Source organism: Triticum urartu, chromosome 6A (genome assembly GCF_056163025.1).
Source record: "Triticum urartu cultivar PI428250 chromosome 6A, HENAU_Tu73, whole genome shotgun sequence".
Lineage (NCBI taxonomy): Eukaryota > Viridiplantae > Streptophyta > Magnoliopsida > Poales > Poaceae > Triticum > Triticum urartu.
Window position 1 is genome coordinate 605847797 of NC_141878.1, and position 21899 is coordinate 605869695.

At 53.0% G+C, this 21899-nt stretch overlaps 1 protein-coding gene and 1 pseudogene across 1 annotated transcript; both read right to left on the reverse strand.

The window, feature by feature from the left end:
• Window positions 1-729: 729 nt before the first annotated feature.
• Window positions 730-1996, reverse strand: LOC147967211 (uncharacterized). Its single transcript, XM_087531070.1, has 5 exons — window positions 1674-1996; window positions 1412-1585; window positions 1213-1323; window positions 1064-1128; window positions 730-953 (listed from the first exon to the last, which is right to left on the reverse strand). The coding sequence occupies exons 1-5, from the start codon at window positions 1994-1996 to the stop codon at window positions 730-732; spliced, it is 897 nt and encodes a 298-aa protein (XP_087387196.1).
• A 1064-nt stretch (window positions 1997-3060) lies between these two features.
• Window positions 3061-21899, reverse strand: part of LOC147967212 (uncharacterized) — a 37898-nt pseudogene continuing 19059 nt past the window's right edge.

Sequence of the window (21899 nt, forward strand, 5' to 3'; positions counted from 1 at the left end):
GATTAGACTATGAATGCTCTATTAGCAAGTCATATCATCAACAAAAAAATTAGTAGTCGAGCGGTTCAAGTAGTAATAATAAATGCGGGAAATACTAGTAGAAAACGGCCCATTTATCCCGGTTCTAGAGGCCCTTTAGCCCCGGTTCTGGAACTGGGACTAAACGGTCGGGACTAAAGCCCAAAACCTTTAGTCCTGGTTCGCTTACGAACCGGGAAAAACAGGGCTCCACGTGGCCGCTGCGGGGCACCCAGGCAGGAGTACCTTTGGTCCCGGTTGGTAACACAAACCGGGACCAAAAGGCATCCACACGTCAGCAGCTGGCAGGAGCAGGGTTTTTTTTTGAAAGGGGGGTTTAGGGGGTTTTGGAGGGTTAATTTAGGGGTTTCATAATTGTGTTAGCTAGCTAATAGAGAGAAGTGACCTCTCTTATCTCCATGCTTGGTCGATGCTAGCTACTATACGTATAGAGAGAACTTGACATGCTAGGTAGTAAGCAAAATGAAGGAACCATTAATTACACAAGATCGTCATGAACATATACAGATAGAAGTGATCGACCTCTCTTTCTCCTAGAGATTGGTCGAACAACAAGTTTTCGTATATTACAATCCCTAACATCTCATATCAATTTCCACATGGTATTCTCCAGCTTTATTGATGACGTGGTCAAGAAAGAATCCCGCCAATTCCTCTTGAATTGCTCGTATGCGATCTTGTGGTAGGAGTTCATTCTGTATCTACCAGATCTAAATTGAAGAAGAGGGTCAATACATGTATATGAATGAAACTCAACACAAATGATGGTAATAAAATAAAATTGTGAATATTTTTCTTATGCACTTCATATTGTTTTTCAGAGTACCCCCGCTTATTAGAGGTCGTCGCGTTGTAGATGAACTCGCAAACGTAGTATCCACATAAATCAGTCCCTTCTTCCTGGCACAAGCACTATATGAGAAATAGAGGTCAATCAAACTGATAAGCAAGCATGCTAAATGGTATTGATGAAACTAGCTAGAATCAATGGGAGATGCGCGGAACTAGGAAGTAGTACTTATGTTCGGGTGTGTAAATCGCAGCTCGCTGGGTAGTCCCAGAGCAATTGCAGTGAACTCTTTCCAAACCCTGCCAGACAAAGAAAATAATTACTTGATATCAGGAAATGAACAAAGTTGCTGATATGGTGCGACAATGATCGATTGAACTTACTTCTGGAGTATTTGAGTCATGTCCGCATACTCCTCGGGTTTTTCTTGTCTCGAGTCTAAGACGGTTACTACTACCCAGTCAAGCCTAATCTCTAGTAGAATAAAGTGATAGCTGCGCACACATGCATAACTCATCAATTACATTACTATAACCTCGAGTAATAAGGGAAACCAAATATGCACAAGACAGTAACACTCACTTGAAGTTGTAAGGAAAGAGTATTTTGTCTTTGTTTTGATTTTTAAGCAATGATTGTAGCAAGTTGTCCTCGGTGTCTGTGGCATAATTTTGAACCGTCACTTCATGTATGACATTTGGGTTAATGAACCCAATGTCATAGATTTGTGCTTTTCTGCATTTGACGATCTTCCATCTGCATAATATAGTGATGAGGATAATTATATATACATGCAATGAAAGAGCTGAGCTATATATAGAGACTTAATTACAGAAGTACTTACAGACAGTAGCAAGTCACGATTGATTTGTCGAGGGCCTTTTGATTGTATAACTGGAAAAGCTCGTCAAATTCAACAAAAATCAGATCCTCACCAATGAAATCATGCTCCTCTTTAATACCGATCGACAAAACATCCTTCCCAGACTCGCTGCAGGTTTTCATGTACCAATCATGCAATTTTCGCATCATCGTTGTTAGAGGAGGACTTCCATCTTTGACGAGAGGCTTCCCGTACTGGTATCTGAATACCTCCACCTCCGTTGTTTCAAATTCTACATCGAGGTAATCACCAGGATTGGTATCGGGCGCCATCCCCGGCACCATCCCCGGCAGATTAGCGACGATATCACTAGACACCTTGAGCGGGGGGCATGATTGGTTCGCCTGTTCGCCACTTCTTCATTCTGCTAACCTTGCATCACTGGAAGTAGTTCCCGACCGCCGTGCATTTTGATATGTCTGTTTAAGAGCACTGACATAGTTGGAATCCGGCGAAGGCGGTCGTGGTCACTTCAGGGCATCGATAGTGCGCTTCGATATCACCGGATCTATCATCTGCTTTGGCGGTTGACGTTTCTTAGCAAAATGGGACTTCACTTGGGCCTCCGATATTGCATCGTTTTCCTTATCAGACATATCATATGGTCTCTGTAGAAGAGGCGCGAGGTTTGGACCAAATTGAAACCTCTTCCCTCCTCCTGTTGTACTGCTAGCCGCCGGAGCGGCGGCGTCTCTCTTCTGTCGTTGCTTATGAGGCTGAGAAGGAGGCGGAGTGCTCCGACGCGCCGGAGGAGCCGGAGCGGCGGCGTCTGTCTTCCGCCGTTGCTGATGAGGCGGAGGAGGAGGCGGACTGCTCGGACGTGCCGGTGGAGGCGAAGGAGGAGGCGGAGTGCCCTCACACGCCGGAGGAGGCGAAGGAGGAGGCGGAGTGCCTTGATCACTCGCCAGAGGAGGAGGAGGAGGAGGAGGCGGAGGCGTCTAGTTCAGAGCTTGATGTACTCCTTCCGCCATAGACATGTAGTCCTCAGAGCACACCTCAGCTGAGCATCCCCTTCACCTGTAGGGTGGTCAAGCTCGAGCTCATCAAACCCCTCCATTACTTCATCCACTGACATAGCAGCATAGCCATGTGGAATCAGACAGTAGTGAAAAGTTCCGTCGAGTGGAGGAGGTGCAACAGAGCCGACAGCCGCCTTCAAGGTGAGGTTTTGCCATTTTGTCATAAGTTCGCAATGTTGAGCCTCCGTGATAGCATCCACGGGGTAGCTAGGAGCCGTGAAGTCAGGCTGCTGATCGAGCTCCGTCGAAGCCATGCTGCTTCTCCGCTGAGATGGCGGCGTAGCTTCTGTGCTAGCTTCGTGCCGCTGAGATGGTTGGCCGGCAGCTCGCTAGCTCTCAACTTCTTCCTCTAGCTTTAGTACTCTTGCATTGAGGTTCTGTATTTTGCTCAGCTCATGTTTCCTCTTCCTCTTCCGGGTCTTGTAACCGCCTGCGCTGGGAAACCCAACCTTCCACGGAACGGAGCCTAGCGTGCCTCGTGTTCGTCCAGGGTGCTCAGGATTCCCGAGGGCCTCAGTCAGCTCGTCCTTCTCTCTGCTGGGAATGAACATCCCTTGCAGTGCTACGGCGATATACTTCTGAAGCTTCTTGACGGGTATTGCAAGTTGCTCGTCCGTCCAAACGCACTTCCCTGTTTCAGGGTCAAAGTTCCCCCAACCACGAAGAACCAAGTCCTTGAACGGTCTGGCTAGTTCAATGTCTCTGGTTCGACCCCTTTAGCAATCAGGTCATTCTCAGCTATGTCCCACAGTTGTGGTGTTCCGAGTGGCGTGAGTTGCGAAACTATTCCGCATTGTTTCAAATGAAGACCAAACTCGTAACTCAAAGATTCTCCTCCACGATCAGATCGTAGAAACTTTATTTTCTTGTTACGATGATTTTCCACTTCACTCTGAAATTCTTTGAACTTTTCAAATGTTTCAGACTTATGCTTCATCAAGTAGATATACCCATATCTGCTCAAATCATCTGTGAAGGTGAGAAAATAACGATACCCGCCGCGAGCCTCAACATTCATTGGACCACATACATCAGTATGTATGATTTCCAACAAATCAGTTGCTCGCTCCATAGTTCCGGAGAATGGCGTTTTAGTCATCTTGCCCATGACGCACGGTTCGCAAGTACCAAGTGATTCATAATCAAGAGGTTCCAAAAGCCCATCAGTATGGAGTTTCTTCATGCGCTTTACACCGATATGACCCAAACGGCAGTGCCACAAATAAGTCGCATTATCATTATCAACTCTGCATCTTTTGGTTTCAATATTATGAATATGTGTATCACTACTATCGAGATTCAACAAAAATAGACCACTCTTCAAGGGTGCATGACCATAAAAGATAGTACTCATATAAATAGAACAACCATTATTCTCTGATTTAAATGAATAACCGTCTCGCATTAAACAAGATCCAGATATAATGTTCATGCTCAACGCTGGCACCAAATAACAATTATTTAGGTCTAAAACTAATCCCGAAGGTAGATGTAGAGGTAGCGTGCCGACTACGATCACATCGACTTTGGAACCATTTCCCACGCGCATCGTCACCTCGTCCTTAGCCAATCTTCACTTAATTCGTAGCCCCTGTTTCGAGTTGCAAATATTAGCAACAGAACCAGTATCAAATACCCAGGTGCTACTGCGAGCATTAGTAAGGTACACATCAATAACATGTATATCATATATACCTTTGTTCACCTTGCCATCCTTCTTATCCGCCAAATACTTGGCGCAGTTCCGCTTCCAGTGACCAGTCTGCTTGCAGTAGAAGCACTCAGTCTCAGGCTTAGGTCCAGACTTAGGTTTCTTCTCCTGAGCAGCAACTAGCTTGCAGTTCTTCTTGAAGTTCCCCTTCTTCTTCCCTTTGCCCTTTTCCTTGAAACTGGTGGTTTTGTTAACCATCAACACTTGATGCTCCTTTTTGATTTCTACCTCCGCAGCCTTTAGCATCGCGAAGAGCTCGGGAATAGTCTTTTCCATCCCTTGCATATTATAGTTCATCACGAAGCTCTTGTAGCTTGGTGGCAGTGATTGGAGAATTCTGTCAATGACGCTATCATCCGGAAGATTAACTCCCAGCTGAATCAAGTGATTATTATACCTAGACATTTTGAGTATATGCTCACTGACAGAACTATTCTCCTCCATCTTGCAGCTATAGAACTTATTGGAGACTTCATATCTCTCAATCCGGGCATTTGCTTGAAATATTAACTTCAACTCCTGGAACATCTCATATGCTCCATGACGTTCAAAACGTCGTTGAAGACCCGGTTCTAAGCCGTAAAGCATGGCACACTGAACTATCGAGTAGTCATCAGCTTTGCTCTGCCAGACGTTCATAACATCTGGTGTTGCTCCTGCAGCAGGCCTGGCACCCAGCGGTGCTTCCAGGACGTAATTCTTCTGTGTAGCCATGAGGATAATCCTCAAGTTACGGACCCAGTCCATGTAATTGCTACCATCATCTTTCAACTTTGCTTTCTCAAGGAACGCATTAAAATTTAACGGAACAACAGCACGGGCCATCTATCTACAACAACATAGACAAGCAAGATACTATCAGGTACTAAGTTCATGATAAACTTAAGTTCAATTTAATCATATTACTTAAGAACTCCCACTTAGATAGACATCTCTCTAATCCTCTAAGTGATCACGTGATCCAAATCAACTAAACCATGTCCGATCATCACGTGAGACGGAGTAGTTTCAATGGTGAACATCACTATGTTGATCATATCTACTATATGATTCACGCTCGACCTTTCGGTCTCAGTGTTCCGAGGCCATATCTGTTATATGCTAGGCTCGTCAAGTTTAACCTGAGTATTCCGCGTGTGCAACTATTTTGCACCCGTTGTATTTGAACGTAGAGCCCCCGATCATCACGTGGTGTCCCAGCACGAAGAACTTTCGCAACGGTGCATACTCAGGGAGAACACTTAAACTTTGATAATTTAGTGAGAGATCATCTTATAATGCTACCGTCGTTCTAAGCAGAATAAGATGCATAAAAGATAAACATCACATGCAATCAATATAAGTGATATGATATGGCCATCATCATCTTGTGCTTGTGATCTCCATCTCCGAAGCACCGTCATGATCACCATCTTCACCAGCGCGACACCTTGATCTCCATCGTAGCATCGTTGTCGTCTCGCCAATCTTATGCTTCCACGACTATCGCTACCGCTTAGTGATAAAGTATAGCATTACATCGCGATTGCATTGCATACAATAAAGCTACAACCATATGGCTCCTGCCAGTTGCCGATAACTCGGTTACAAAACATGATCATCTCATACAATAAAATATAGCATCACGCCTTGACCATATCACATCACATCATGCCCTGCAAAAACAAGTTAGACGTCCTCTACTTTGTTGTTGCAAGTTTTACGTGGCTGCTACGGGCTTTAGCAAGAACCGTTCTTACGTACGCATCAAAACCACAACGATAGTTTGTCAAGTTGATGTTGTTTTAACCTTCGCAAGGACCGGGCGTAGCCACACTCGATTCAACTAAAGTGAGAGAGACAGACACCCGCCAGTCACCTTTAAGCAACGAGTGCTCGCAGCGGTGAAACCAGCCTCGCGTAAGCGTACGCGTAATGTTGGTCTAGGCCGCTTCATCTCACAATACCGCTGAACCAAAGTATGACATGCTGGTAAGCAGTATGACTTATATCGCCCACAACTCACTTGTGTTCTACTCGTGCATAACATCAACGCATAAAACCAGGCTCGGATGCCACTGTTGGGGAACGTAGTAATTTCAAAAAAAATCCTACGCACACGCAAGATCATGGTGATGCATAGCAACGAGAGGGGAGAGTGTGTCCACGTACCCTCGTAGACCGAAAGCGGAAGCGTTAACACAATGCGGTTGATGTAGTCGTACGTCTTCACGATCCGACCGATCAAGTACCGAACGTACGGCACCTCCGAGTTCTGCACACGTTCAGCTCGATGACGTCCCTCGAACTCTGATCCAGCCGAGTGTTGAGGGAGAGTTTCGTCAGCACAACGGCGTGGTGACGATGTTGATGTTCTACCGACGCAGGGCTTCGCCTAAGCACCGCTACAGTATTATCGAGGTGGATTATGGTGGAGGGGGCACCGCACATGTCGGTGTACAAGAGTAGGGGTACCCTAGTATCCCGAACTTGTGCACGGGCAGTCGCAGCATCCCGCGGCAAGGCTTGCCGGGTGACCGCCAAGGTCCTCCGTGGTTCCTTTGGAGCCGTTCAAGAACAAAGTATCCAAGTCAAGACCCCGGCAAGAGGAGCTTGCCGGGAAGGCTAACAAAAGCATCCCAAGACCCCGGCAAGAGGAGCTTGCCGGGAAGGCCACCCAAGGCATTGCAAGGAATTTGCCGCGGCGCGCCACGCGTCTCGGCAAGGCCCGGTGAGCGACAAGCTCCCGGACGCGACAAGACAACGACAGCGGCAAGGCGCTTGCCGCGGCAAGCCACCTCCCTGGGCCCGCGCTCCAGCACATCCACCAACGTGTCGCTCTGGGGCCCTTCCAGGCGTACGTGGCGGGAGGCTGTGCAGCCAGCGGCGTGCGGTGGCAAGCGGCGCTGACAAGATCGCCATCGTGGCGTACGGTGGCGTCCCTGGCGGTCCCTTTTCGCACTGTTTAGGCGACACAAACGGGCATTTAAGGCCCTTGTCCCCTGCCGTTAGGGTTAGGTATGATACACTGTAGCAGGTAGCTGTGCCTACCACAGCACCTTTCCATTTTTTCCCTTTACCTCCGTTGCCACCTGTCGGTAACCCCTTGAGCATATAAAAGGAGGCCTGTGTGCAACGTAGAGGGGGGTTCGAACACTCACGCTCGGTCTTGTTAGCTGCGGGTGTGTACTGTAGCACTCCGCGCTCCCGAGCAAGAAATCAATACAAACCACAAAGCAGGAGTAGGGTTTTACGCATCCGTGCGGCCCGAACCTGGGTAAACTGCTCGCGTGCTTCGCCTCGATCCGCTCTTTGCACGACCTCCGCCCCCGCCGAACCGAAAGGGACTCGGTCCGCCGGTCCCATAGGTGTTCGTGGATTAGTCCCCCGACATCTTTGGCGCGCCAGGTAGGGGGCGTCGAAGTTGTGTGAACCAGATCCGGCGTTCTCGCGAGCTAGATCTTCATCATCTTCATCAACATGCCGCCGAAGAAGAAGGTTACGGAGGCGGCTGCTCCATCCGCGCCTTACCCACCACCGCCGGGACAAACGGCTGATGGGGCGGGCGCCGGCGGAAGAACAGGCGTAGACGAGGGAGCTCACGGTGCTGCCAGGTCCAAGGGCGAGGCTGCGCTGCCCATCGGCGGCGTAGCCGGCTCCCACAACGACCGGGCGCACTCCAAGACCTCGGCGTCCGTACATGCACCGCGCCTGTCTCAGGAGGCGCGGGACCGGTAGCGTCATGGTACTCACGGTACCATGCGTTTGCTAGACCAAGATCGGGCTGGTGGATCTCGGAGCGCTCAGGACCACCATGCACGCCAACATGCTGGCACGAGCGAGGCACGGTCGCCTGGACAGGATATTGCTCCTTCTAACGTGGTTAGAAGTCCGAGCATATCCCGCTCCTCGCACCGTTCGCCACCACCGCCCGCCACTGCAGCAGAAGCTTTGGCGCGAGCTCAGCTGCTCCTAGACTACCCTCCAACGGCAGACAAGATCGACGATTGGAGGGCAACCATCCAGAGTCTCATCGGCTTCGCCAACGGCGACACTCCACGGCAACCGAGCACGTCGCAGCCGCGGCAAGCCAGCCAGGCACGAGCCGGAGACGACAAGACTGGTGGGGGTGCAACTACTGTGCACTCTCCGCCCCGAAGGCCGAGATCGCCGACTCGCCGGATCCACCTCGACAGCGACTCCACCGCGTCGTCAGATCCGCGAGCTCATCGCGATCAGCGCCAAGTTCTTCAAGAACGACAACAAGAAGATGCTCGTACTCGCATCGAGCACCGAAGGGAAGCGCGACGTCAATCAGACCAGCGCGCTGGGCCCTCTGTTGACATGCATGCGCCAGGGGAACCAGGCGACTTGCCGTACGCGGTAGGTTGCCCTGCGTTCACTCGTGAGCTGCGGCAAGTCCAGTGGCCCAGCACGAAGAATTTCAAACTAGATGTACCAGAGAAGTACGACGGCAAGACGCATCCGTCGGAGTTCCTCAGCATCTACACCATCGCGGTGCAGGCTGCCGGGGGGCGGGACGACAAGATCCTTGCCAACTACTTCCCGCTGGTGCTCAAGCCCAACGTCAGGTCTTGGCTCATGCACTTGCCGGACAACTCCATATCCTCCTGGGCTGATCTATGCCATCAGTTTGTCGGCGCCTTTACAGGCGGCCACAAACCTCATGGCCAAGAGAGTGACCTTCATCTGCTCGCCCAGAAGGAAGGAGAGCCCCTACGCAAGTACATTCAGAGGTTCAGCCGTGTACAGTATAACATCCCAGACGTCCATCCCGCCGCGGTCATCAGCGCGTTCCATCAGAACGTGCGTAACCGCAGGATGCGGGAGGAGATGGCGATGTCCAGGATCAGAGACGTCAGTGAGCTGTATGCCCTGGCCGACAAGTGTGCACGTGCTGAGGAAGGGAGGAAACTCCCCGGAGAGAAGACCGGAGCAGAAGGATCTGACAGTGAGGATGCTGCCCCGGCAAAGAAAAACCGGCGGCGGAACAGGAAGAAGAAAGTCAAAGAGGTGCTAGTCGTTGAGCAGTCCGGCAACGAAGGTGGCGCCAAGAAGGCCAAAGTTGGTAGCTCCGGCAAGGAGGTTGCCGCGTGCACCAACTGCCAGGCTGTGGCAATCGCCGACAAGCAGGACGGCACCGACAAGCAGTACTGCAAGATTCACCGCACCAAGGGCCATGACCTCCAGAGCTGCAAGAAGGTCGAGCAGCTTGTCCAGCAGCAAAAGGCTGAGTACGAGCGACGCGACAAGGAGAGGGCCCAAGGAGGTGCTGGAGAATCCGGTAAGAAGCGCGCTGGCCGGGGAGGACGCCGCGGCAAGGCCAAGCAGCGGCAAGGAGACAGACCTCCCCGCGGCCGCGACAACGATGAAGACGACGACGACGAAGACATGGATGATGTTGAGACCAGTGAGCAGGAGTTCCAGAAAGCCACAGAGGTCTTGTGCATTGACGGTGGTGCTTCTCTGCATACTTCGCACCGCCAGCTCAAGCAGTGGGTGCGGGAAGTCAATGCAGCGGAGCCACCTATCGAGTCACGCAAGCTTCTGAAATGGTCCAGCACGCCTATCATCTTTGACATTGAGGACCACCCTGATCGCACAACTGCGGTCGGGTGCTTGCCGATGTTGGTTTCACCAACTATCCGCAACCTCAAGGTCACTAAGATGTTAGTTGACGGCGGGGCCGGCATGAACCTGATCTCCTCCGCTGTACTCCAGAAACTCCAGATCCCTGACAGCGAGCTCGAAGAGACCCGCACATTCCAAGGAATCAACCCGGGAAGGAGCAAGCCGAAGGGGAAGTCACGCTGCCCGTAACATTTGGCAGCGAGCTGAACTTCAGGACTGAGAGGGTCACATTTGACGTTGCCGATATTCCATTGCCTTACAATGGGATACTTGGCCGTCCAGCACTCGCCAAGTTTATGGCAGCCTCTCACTACGCATATAACATGATGAAGATGCCAGGCCCGATAAGCGTCATCTCTGTCCCCGGCGACAAGAAAGATGCTCTTATCTGTGCCGACAAGATCTACCGGGAAGTAGCAGCCGCAGCAGAACGCGAGTCACTTGCCGCTGAAGCTCCCGGGGGGAAGAAGACCAAGTCCGGCAAGAGTTCTGATGCCCACTCCGGCAAGCGCACCTCTTCGGAGTGCTGCGCTGCCGTCGAGGACGCACCATCGAGCTCCACCGGCAAGTGTAAGAAGACGATGGCAGCTCCGCCAAAGACGAAAAAGGTGTCCGCCAAGGAGGACAGCACTGGTGGTACCTTCACCATCAGTGCCACTCTCGACCCTAAATAGGAAAGCGCGCTCATTGCTTTCCTGCGGGCGAATGTCGACGTGTTTGCGTGGCAACCGTCTGACATCCCCGGTGTTCCCAGGAAAGTGATTGAGCACCACCTTGCCGTTTGTCCTCATGCGCGGTCCGTCAAGCAGAAGGTTAGGAAACAAGCAGTGGAGTACCAAGAATTTATTGTAGAAGAAATCAAGAAATTGGAAGCAGCAGGCCTTGTCAGAGGAGTGCTCCATCCTAAGTGGTTGGCCAATCATGTAGTCGTGCGCAAGGCAAACGGGAAATGGAGACTTTGTATCGATTTTATCGATGTTAACAAAGCTTGTCCCAAAGACCCATTTCCTTTGCCGCGCATTGACCAGATTATTGACTCCACAGCCGGATGTGATTTGCTTTCATTTCTTGACGCATATTCAGGATATCATCAGATCTTCATGGCAGAAGAGGATGAGCAGAAGACCGCATTTATTACTCCATGTGGCACGTACTGTTTCGTACGAATGCCTTTCGGATTAAAAAATGCTGGTTCAAAATTTGCAAGAGTAGTCCATGTCGCCCTTGAGCCGCAAATACACAGAAATGTGGAAGCCTACATGGATGATATAGTGGTCAAGAGCAAGGACAGGGCAACTCTGATTCAAGATTTGGACGAAACCTTTGCAAATCTGCGCAAGATCAGCCTCAAGCTCAACCCAGAGAAGTGTGTGTTTGGAGTTCCTTCCGGCAAGCTTCTCGGGTTCTTCGTGTCTCAGCGGGGAATTGAAGCCAATCCCGACAAGATCAAGGCCATTGAGCAGATTGAAGCACCAAAGCGCGTCAAGGATGTACAAAGACTTGCCGGTTGTGTGGCTGCTCTCAGCAGGTTTATCTCTCGGTCTGCTGAGCGCGCCCTGCCGTTTTTCAAATTATTGAAAAAGGCAGGCCCAATGAGATGGACTCCGGAAGCGGAGGCTGCGCTGCAAGATTTGAAGAGATACCTGTCCTCCCCTCCAATACTTGTCGCACCTAAGCCACAAGAGAAGTTGCTGCTGTATATAGCGGCAACCAATCAAGTGGTTAGTGCTGCGTTAGTAGCAGAGAGGGAGGCAGATGACGAGCCTGCAACCACGGCAAGCACATCCAGCGACAAGCAGGGGGCTTCCCCGACAAGCTCTGGTCCCGACAAAGATGGATCTGCGCAGATGCGAGAGGAGATACAGAAGAAGGTGGTGCAGCGCCCAGTTTACTTTGTCAGTTCCCTTTTGCAGGGGGCTAGGTCAAGGTACTCTGGCGTGCAGAAATTGCTTTTCGGCCTCCTCATGGCCTCGAGAAAGCTGCGCCATTACTTCCAAGCACATGAGATCACAGTTGTCACTCGCTTTCCGCTGAAGAGGATATTACAGAATCCAGAAGCGACAGGCAGGATTGTTGAGTGGGCACTGGAACTGTCAAGCTTTGGCCTCAAGTTTGAAAGTACTTCAACTATCCAGAGCAGAGCATTGGCAGAATTTATAGCAGAATGGACGCCAACACCAGATGAAGAAATTCCAGAAACAAGCATCCCCGACAAGGAAGTAAGCAAAGAGTGGCTGATGTACTTTGATGGTGCCTTTTCGCTGCAAGGCGCCGGCGCTGGCGTGCTGCTTGTCGCACCCACCGAAGAGCACCTCAAGTACGTAGTCCAGATGCACTTTCCCAAGGAGCAAGCAACAAACAATACTGCAGAGTATGAAGGCTTGCTTGCCGGTCTCAGGATCGCGGCAGACCTTGGAATCAAGAAGCTCATTGTCAGGGGTGACTCACAGCTTGTCATCCACCAAGTAAACAAGAATTATCAGAGTCCGTTGATGGAAGCTTACGTCGACGAAGTGAGAAAGCTAGAAGAGCACTTTGACGGCCTACAAATGGAGCATGTTCCAAGAGCTCAGAACGCCATTGCCGATGGCCTGTCAAAGTGCGCCGCACTTAAGCTACCTGTGGAACCAGGGATCTTTGTGCTCAAGCTGACTCAACCATCTGTAACGCCATCAACTGGACAGAGTAAGAAGAGGAAGTTGATTTCTGGTGACTACTTGCCGGCAGAGCTTCCCGAAGCCGCCGCCAAGAAGATCCCTAAGATCAACGCCGAAGGCGCTGAGGAGCGGTCTGCTCCGGCAAGCCCTAGGGTTTGTTCCATTGAAGCAGAAGCTCCCGATAAGTTTTGCTCCGGCAAGCTTGTCGGGGAACATCAAGCTCCGGCAGAGATGCAGCTTCTCGCCGTAGAAGCGGATGTTCCCGCAGCAGCTGAGACTAACACCAAGAGCGCTGAGGAGCAAGATGCTCTAGCAAGCCCTAGGGTTTGTTCCGTTGAAGCAGAAGCTCCCGACAAGTTTTGCTCTGGCAAGCTTGTCGGGGAACGTCAAGCTCCGGCAGAGCCGCAGGTTCTTGCCGTAGAAGCGGATGTTCCCATAGCAGCAGATTTGCCTTTAGTCCTTATTGTCGAGCCACAAGCTCCAGCATGGGCACAGCAGATTGTCCGTTTCCTTCAGACAGGAGAACTTCCCGAAGAACAAGAAGAAGCGGAGAGAGTAGCCCGGCAGTCAAGTATGTACCAGTTTGTCGACAAGACACTGTACAAAAGAAGACTGAACGGTGTGAAATTGAAGTGTATTCACCGGGAAGATGGACAAAAGCTGTTGGCAGAGATACATGGAGGCATATGTGGTCACCACATTGGCGCAAGAGCACTTGTCGGCAAAGCATTCCGGCAAGGTTTCTTCTGGCCAACAGCCCTCCAGGATGCAACTGCACAAGTAACCAAGTGTGAAGCGTGTCAGTTCCATTCCAAGTAGATACACCAACCTGCTCAAGCTCTCCAGACGATCCCTTTATCCTGGCCATTTTCGGTCTGGGGGTTTGACATCCTCGTCCCCTTTCCCCAAGTTGTCAGGGGCTTTGAGTACTTGTACGTTGCAATCGACAAGTTCACAAAGTGGCCGGAAGTGGAACCAGTGAGGAAGGTGACCGCACAGTCAGCCGTCAAGTTCTTTAGGTCGATTGTTTGCCGCTTCAGGATCCCTAACAGGATAATCACCGACAACGGTACACAATTCACGAGCCGCACCTTCATGCAGTACGTCCAAGATCTTGGCGCCAAGGTCTGCTTCGCTTCTGTTGCTCACCCGAGAAGCAACGGTCAAGCGGAGAGGGCAAATGCTGAAGTGCTGCGCGGGCTCAAGACCAGAACTTTCGACAGGCTGCACAAGTGCGGAAGAAACTGGATCGAGGAGCTGCCGGTGGTTCTTTGGTCGATCAGGACGACACCAAATCGAGCCACTGGCCAGACACCTTTCGCTCTAGTCTATGGAGCAGAGGCAGTTATCCCCACGGAACTCGTATACGGGTCACCTCGAGTGCTCGCTTATGATGAGCTTGAGCAAGAGCAGCTGCGACAAGATGACGCGCTGCTCCTTGAGGAAGACCGTCTTCAGGCTGCTGTGCGAGCTGCTCGCTACCAGCAAGCTTTGCGCCGCTACCATAGCCGCAAAGTTAATGCCAGAAGTTTCGAGGAAGGCGACCTTGTTCTTCGGCGTGTTCAGTCCGCCAAGAATTCCAACAAGTTGACGCCGAAGTGGGAAGGCCCTTACCGGGTGAAATGAGTCACTAGGCCTGGCGCTGTCCGCCTTGAGACCGAAGATGGCTTTCCGGTGAGCAACTCCTGGAATATTGAGCATCTTCGTAAGTTTTACCCGTAAGGCGCGGTTGCCGGAACCTGTTCTGGCAACCACCTTTTGTACAAGTCTTGCCACTGTTGCATGTAATCCTTTGTACAAAGCCGGGCGCAGACCCCGTGCATAAGTAAAGCTCATGTGCTCCGCACATTTTGTCATTTTTATGCTTTCTATTTTTTGGCATATATGATCTGACACTTTGTGCAGCACCTACTCCATGGTAAGCAATAACGAGCCGTAAAGCTCCATATCTGTATTGTCTCTTCTTTCTTTTGAAAGGAAGGTTCCCCTCGCCCACAAGTTTGCCGGGGGGGAGAGGAGAAGATGATGGTATGGACCAGGCGTCGTTCAAGAAAGTTTCGCCTTGCCGGGAAGCAAACAACAGAAAAGCTAAGTTGCCAAAGTTTGAGCAATCAATTTTTTTTAATTTTTAAGTTATCTCCCTTGAACGACCTCACTTTGTATGGAAAACCTGTGCGCGGAGGAACCAACTCGTAGCTAGTTGCGCCCTTACTTTGTTTTGAGTCCGCTCAACAACTTAAGTGAGCTGCTAGCGCCCTTACTTTGTTTCGAGTCCGCTCAACAAATTAAGTGAGCTGCTAGCGCCCTTACTTTGTTTCGAGTCCGCTCGACAACTTAAGTGAGCTGCAACTAGTCGCGACAAGGTTTCTTGCCGGTAGCGGCACCGCCAGCAGGCTGCTGATGTTCCGCACTCAGCGCTCGTGGCCAAGGTGCCTGCACCGGCAAGTTCCCTAAAAGCGTAGGGTAAAAGCATACAAAGCAAAGAGTCAAGTAAAGGGAATAACATTGCAATGGCTACCCAAAATAGAGTTATATTACAAAAATGGCTTGTCGCAGCTCTAACAGATTGTTTTCATGACAAGATAAACAGCGACAAGGAAAGAAGAAATGGGCGGCCTAATCTACGCGATCGCCTTCAACCCTCTTGATCCCGCTCACCTTCTCCACAATGGGTGCGACAAGGGCTTTGAGCTCCTCCAGATCAGCCTCTGGCGGCAAGGTCCTGAGGATGTTGGTGAGGCGGAGGCCCGGATTGCGGAAGGCCACCTTCATCAATACTTTCTGGAGGGCCCCCGCGCAGATCTTGCGCGACTCGTCAGCCAGTTGCTTGGGGATCCTCTCCCGGAGTTGCTGAAGGGCCGTCGCCACGCCCTTGAAGAACAGAACGAGCTTGGCGCTGGGTTGGAGGTTGTCGTCGGAGGGATACCCGAGATCCTCCATCCCCAGTTGCGCCAGCTCCTTGTCGATGTCCGTGGCGGCGTTCACAAGACTCTCCGTCCAGTGCGTCACGGTCTCCCTGAAGGCGTTCTGGGCGGCGGCAGCACTCTCCAGCAGCGCCTTGTCGGCCTAGATTTCCTCCTTCAAGGCCGCCTCCCGCTTCTTGGCGCTGTCCAGAGTCTTGGTCAAAGTGGTTAGCTTCAACTCAAGATCCACGTTGGAGACCTTGGCGGCGCTGAGCTCCTTGCCCTTCTCGGAGAGATCGTCCTCCAGCCGCGCCACCTTCGTCTTCAACTCCTCCTTGGCGGCCTCGGCGGCGGCGGCAGCGTCCTCCGCTTGCTTGAGGGCTCCGCCAAGTTTCTCCTCGCGCGAGGCAAGCTCCTCCTCATGGGCGTCAAGATTGACCTTCCGCTGCGCCAGCTCGCCCTCCTCCGCGGCTAGCTTCACAGCGGCAAGTCGCTGGCGCTCTTCGACTTCAGCCTTCTCGAGGAGGAAAGCCTTCTGCGCTTCAGCGAGCTGCTCCCGCTCCTCCGCCAGGGACCGAAGGGCTTCCCGATGGAAACCCCCGAGCTCTTCCGTGCGCTTCTCGATATCGGCTCCCGCCTTCGCGACTAGCGCCTCGCGGGATTCCAGCTTGGCTTGCCGCGCACGGTAGAGCGACATCAACTTTCGCAGCAGCCGCTCTTCTACGGGCTCGTTGCTGCTGCTGCTTGGCGCGTCAACCAGCGTCAGCCCGGCGGAGGCGAGCACTTCCCCGTCGAAGATCTCCCCCTCGACCGGCGCCCTGGAGCTTGACGCCCAGGGGAGGTTGATGAAGACGTCATCGCCGGCCTTCAGGTATACGCCTGGCTAGGGCTCTCCGGAGCCTGGCGCTGTGGCGGCGGCGGATGGGTCGGCGGTCGGTGTAGCGCCTGGCGCTCCTGCGGCCTCAGGGCCGTCAGTGCGATCGCCGGACCCCTCGCCAGTTGCCGCGGTGTCAGCCTTGGCGGCCTCTGCGCCGGCGGCATCGCCACCACCGGCTGCTTCGTCGGCGACGACCTCGGTCTCCATTGGCTCTGTAGCAGATGGGTCTGACAGCCGGAAAGGGGAGAAGAATCAAGCGAAAATCCAACGAAAAGAAGATCAAAAGAAGAAGAACCCAAGGGAAGTTTTGAAGCAAGAGGAGTACCTGCACCAGGTTCTGCAGTTGTGGTCTCCGTCGTCGGGGGGCCGCTGGTGCTGTCCCCTGCCGGAGAACCCTCCCTTGCCGGAGACTTCTCCCTTACTGGGAATCCCTCCCTTGCCGGAGACTTCTCCCTTACCGGGAAGCCCTCCCTTACCGGAGAATTCTCCCTTGTCGGGGGATTCTCCCTTGGCTCCTGGTGGGGCAGCTCGGCTCCTACACAAGTCAACAAGCAGATATCAGCAAAGACAAGTACCCAAGCACGCCTCGCAGTAGAAAGTAAATCATACACTTACGCTGGGGGCTGCCCTGGAGAAAAGTCGCCGGGTCCGGCAAGGTTGTCTCGGTGCGCCACCTGCTGTCGCAGTGGGCTCGTCCTCGATGACGATCACCGGGACCTTAGCTCTCTTCGCCGCTCTCTGGGCCAGAGTCCTGAAGAGGAACAGGTTCAGGGAAAAGCAAGTGAGAAACAAGACAAAACAGCAAGAATTGAAGAACTATAAGTACAGCAAGAAAGCTTACTCTTCTTCTTCTTCCTTGTCGGAGCTGAACGCGGAGAAGTCGAAGTCCGGCGCGCGCCCGGCGTGAGGAGGCGGAGGGGTAGCTTCCCTTGGCCGCTTGGCGGGAGCGGTGGCGGTGGTCTGAGACGACCCCGCTCCGGCTGTCGGCGCGGCGTGAGTAGCGGCAGGGACTGAAGCGGTGGTCCGGCTAGACTCCGCTCCAGTTGCCGTCGCAGCATGAGGCGCTCCCGCGGCAACGGTGTTTGCCGTGGTAGAGCGTGTCACGCGGCGCGGAGACTGTTGACCCGCTTGCCGCTCCGCCACGTCACCGGCCTTGCGGAGACGCCTTCTTGGTGGGGATGGAGGCTCTGCTTGCGGCAAGCTGCTCTAAGATGAGGAGGAAGAAGAGTTGATTTCCAACGAGCCGCTCGTGTCCTTGGCGGGCTCGCTCGGCTCGGCGTCACGCCCGGCAAGCTCCTTCTTGCCGGCGGGCTCCCCTCGCTCGGCACGACTTTCCGCTTCCGCTGCATCAGCCTCCTCCACAGTGAATCCGAACTCGCCCGCGGCTGCCGCTGCCGCTGCCTCTTCCAGCCTGGTGGCAATGAGCGCCATCTCCGCATCAGTGGTGTCGCGGGTGAGGCCGTCCTTCTCGTCGGGGCGGATTGGCACCTCCACCAAGTCGTCGAAGAACTGCTGAATGACCTCGTCTGCAGGCTCCTGCCAAGTTGGCACAATCCCGTGCGAGTCGCACTCCGGCATCATTGCACAGATGCGATCGAGCGCAGAATTGTTGCACAACGGAACGATGCCCCCCGGCAACCTGAACACCTCGGGATGTTGGGGGTCATATTTGAACAGCTCCTGCAGCATTGCGTTGAGCTCCAGGACTGTGAAGTTGTAGTTGAGGCCCGGCCGCAGCCTCATAATGTCTGCCGCGTTCTTGAACTCCCAAGTGGGCCTCCCCCGTTCCTGCAGGGGGGCGACGCGGCGGCGAAGGAAGTCTGCGCCAACGGCGCCTACAGTAAGCCCGGCAAGCCTGAGGCGCAGGATCCTGGTGACGGCAATCTTCAGCCTGTCATCTTCCGGGGCCACGTCACTCCAATCGCTGCCGCGTGCTACTGGGGTTTGGCGCCGGGTGGTGAATGGCTGCGGATTCTCCTCGTCAATCCAGCACCAATCTGCTCTCCACTTCTCCCACTTGCCGCGGAACTCTCCCTCCAGATAGGTTTCCTTCTTGCCGGCCCTTGAGATCCAGGCAATTCCGCCGGATAGAGGCTCTCCTCTCTCTACTCGGGGTATGAAGAAGTGGCGGAAGAGGGCTACGTTGGGATGGACTCCGACAAAGTTTTCGCAGAGATGTGCGAAAACTGCCATGGTCAGAACGGCATTGGGGGTGAAGTCAAGGAGGTGGAATCCATAGGTATTCATAATGTCACAGAAGAATTCAGAGAAAGGCGGGCAGAGCCCGCAGTAGAAGAACAGAGCGAAGAAGGGGTATCCGTTTGGGGCCTTCTTCCAAGCGGCGGCGAGGAGTACCTTTGTGCGCGGATGCGCTCGTGTCTCCGCCGACCAGAAGAGGTAGTAGTTCTCCCTCAGCTCCTTCGCGGCAAGCTTGGGGGGGAAAACTGCGCGCTCCTTCCGCAGCGCCGCGAGCCGCTGTGCCTCGGTCAACTTCACGACCTTCCCCTTGTCGGCTTTTGGAGCCATGGCGGAAGTGGTGGAGGAGATGGACGGCGTTGGTGGCGCTGGTGGCGATGGGGGGGCGGAGCGCTGCTCTCTTTCGACTTTGGGAAGACGAGGGAGCGGCGGAGATTTCTGAGATTGGAAGCAGCAACGGGCGAATGTGCGAACTGCCCCCGTTTCCCCTGCTTATAAAAAGGGAGGGGGCGGACGTTCCGCATTTCCGAATAAAGAAACCCCCACGATCTCTCCCACGATGCCGCATTCAACGCGTGCCGTTCGGGGAGGGCGCGGTGGATACGGAGAAAGATATGGCGTAACCTAGGCCGTGCGTGCCCGTGCCCTGTTTTGGGCCTGGCCCAACAGCGCTCGGCACCGTGTACGGCCCAGGCCCAGGGGCTCCTGTCGGTGTACAAGAGTAGGGGTACCCTAGTATCCCGAACTTGTGCACGGGCAGTCGCAGCATCCCACGGCAAGGCTTGCCGGGTGACCGCCAAGGTCCTCCGTGGTTCCTTTGGAGCCGTTCAAGAACAAAGTATCCAAGTCAAGACCCCGGCAAGAGGAGCTTGCCGGGAAGGCTAACAAAAGCATCCCAAGACCCCGGCAAGAGGAGCTTGCCGGGAAGGCCACCCAAGGCATTGCAAGGAATTTGCCGCGGCGCGCCACGCGTCCCGGCAAGGCCCGGTGAGCGACAAGCTCCTGGACGCGACAAGACAACGACAGCGGCAAGGCGCTTGCCGCGGCAAGCCACCTCCCTGGGCCCGCGCTCCAGCACATCCACCAACGTGTCGCTCTGGGGCCCTTCCAGGCGTACGTGGCGGGAGGCTGTGCAGCCAGCGGCGTGCGGTGGCAAGCGGCGCTGACAAGATCGCCATCGTGGCGTACGGTGGCGTCCCTGGCGGTCCCTTTTCGCACTGTTTAGGTGACACAAACGGGCATTTAAGGCCCTTGTCCCCTGCCGTCAGGGTTAGGTATGATACACTGTAGCAGGTAGCTGTGCCTACCACAGCACCTTTCCATTTTTTCCCTTTACCTCCGTTGCCACCTGTCGGTAACCCCTTGAGCATATAAAAGGAGGCCTGTGTGCAACGTAGAGGGGGGTTCGAACACTCACGCTCGGTCTTGTTAGCTGCGGGTGTGTACTGTAGCACTCCGCGCTCCCGAGCAAGAAATCAATACAAACCACAAAGCAGGAGTAGGGTTTTACGCATCCGTGCGGCCCGAACCTGGGTAAACTGCTCGCGTGCTTCGCCTCGATCCGCTCTTTGCACGACCTCCGCCCCCGCCGAACCGAAAGGGACTCGGTCCACCGGTCCCATAGGTGTTCGTGGATTAGTCCCCCGACAGCACACGGCTAAAAGATCAAACGATCAATTGTTGTATCTCTAGGGTGCCCCCTTTGCCCCCGTATATAAAGGAGCAGGGGAGGAGGAGGCGGCCGGCCAGGGAGGGCGCGCCAGGAGGAGTCCTACTCCCACCGGGAGTAGGACTCCCCCCCCCCCTTTCCTAGTTGGATTAGGACTTGGGGGGAAAGAGGTGGAGGAGAGGGGGCCGGCCCCCTTGCCCTAAACCAATTCGGTTTGGGCCTTGGGGGGGCGCGCCCTACACCTACCTTGTTGCCCTCTATTCCCACTAAGGCCCACTATGGCCCATTGACCTCCCGGGGGGGTTCCGGTAACCTCCCGGAACTCCGGTAAAATCTCGATTTCACCCGGAACACTTCCGATATCCAAACATAGGCTTCCAATATTTCAATCTTCATGTCTCGACCATTTCAAGACTCCTCGTCATGTCCGTGATCACATCCGGGACTCCGAACAACCTTCGGTACATCAAAACTCATAAACTCATAATATAACCGTCATCGAAACGTTAAGCGTGCGGACCCTACGGGTTCGAGAACTATGTAGACATGACCGAGACACGTCTCCGTTCAATAACCAATAGCGGAACCTGGATGCTCATATTGGCTCCCACATATTCTACGAAGATCTTTATCGGTCAAACCGCATAACAACATACGTTGTTCCCTTTGTCATCGGTATGTTACTTGCCCGAGATTCGATCGTCGGTATCTCAATGAAGGAAATATGCCCTAGAGGCAATAATAAAGTTATTATTTATTTCCTTATATCATGATAAATGTTTATTATTCATGCTAGAATTGTATTAACCGGAAACATAATACATGTGTGAATACATAGACAAACAGAGTGTCACTAGTATGCCTCTACTTGACTAGCTCGTTAATCAAAGATGGTTATGTTTCCTAACCATGGACAAAGAGTTGTTATTTGATTAACGGGATCACATCATTAGTTGAATGATCTGATTGACATGACCCATTCCATTAGCTTAGCACCCGATCGTTTAGTATGTTGCTATTGCTTTCTTCATGACTTATACATGTTCCTATGACTATGAGATTATGCAACTCCCGTTTGCCGGAGGAACACTTTGTGTGCTACCAAACGTCACAACGTAAATGGGTGATTATAAAGGAGCTCTACAGGTGTCTCCAATGGTAGATGTTGGGTTGGCGTATTTCGAGATTAGGATTTGTCACTCCGAATGTCGGAGAGGTATCTCTGGGCCCTCTCGGTAATGCACATCACATAAGCCTTGCAAGCATTGCAACTAATGAGTTAGTTGCGGGATGATGTATTACAGAACGAGTAAAGAGACTTGCCGGTGACGAGATTGAACTAGGTATTGGATACCGACGATCGAATCTCGGGCAAGTAACATACCGATGACAAAGGGAACAACGTATGTTGTTATGCGGTCTGACCGATAAAGATCTTCGTAGAATATGTAGGAGCCAATATGGGCATCCAGGTCCCGCTATTGGTTATTGACCGGAGACGTGTCTCGGTCATGTCTACATTGT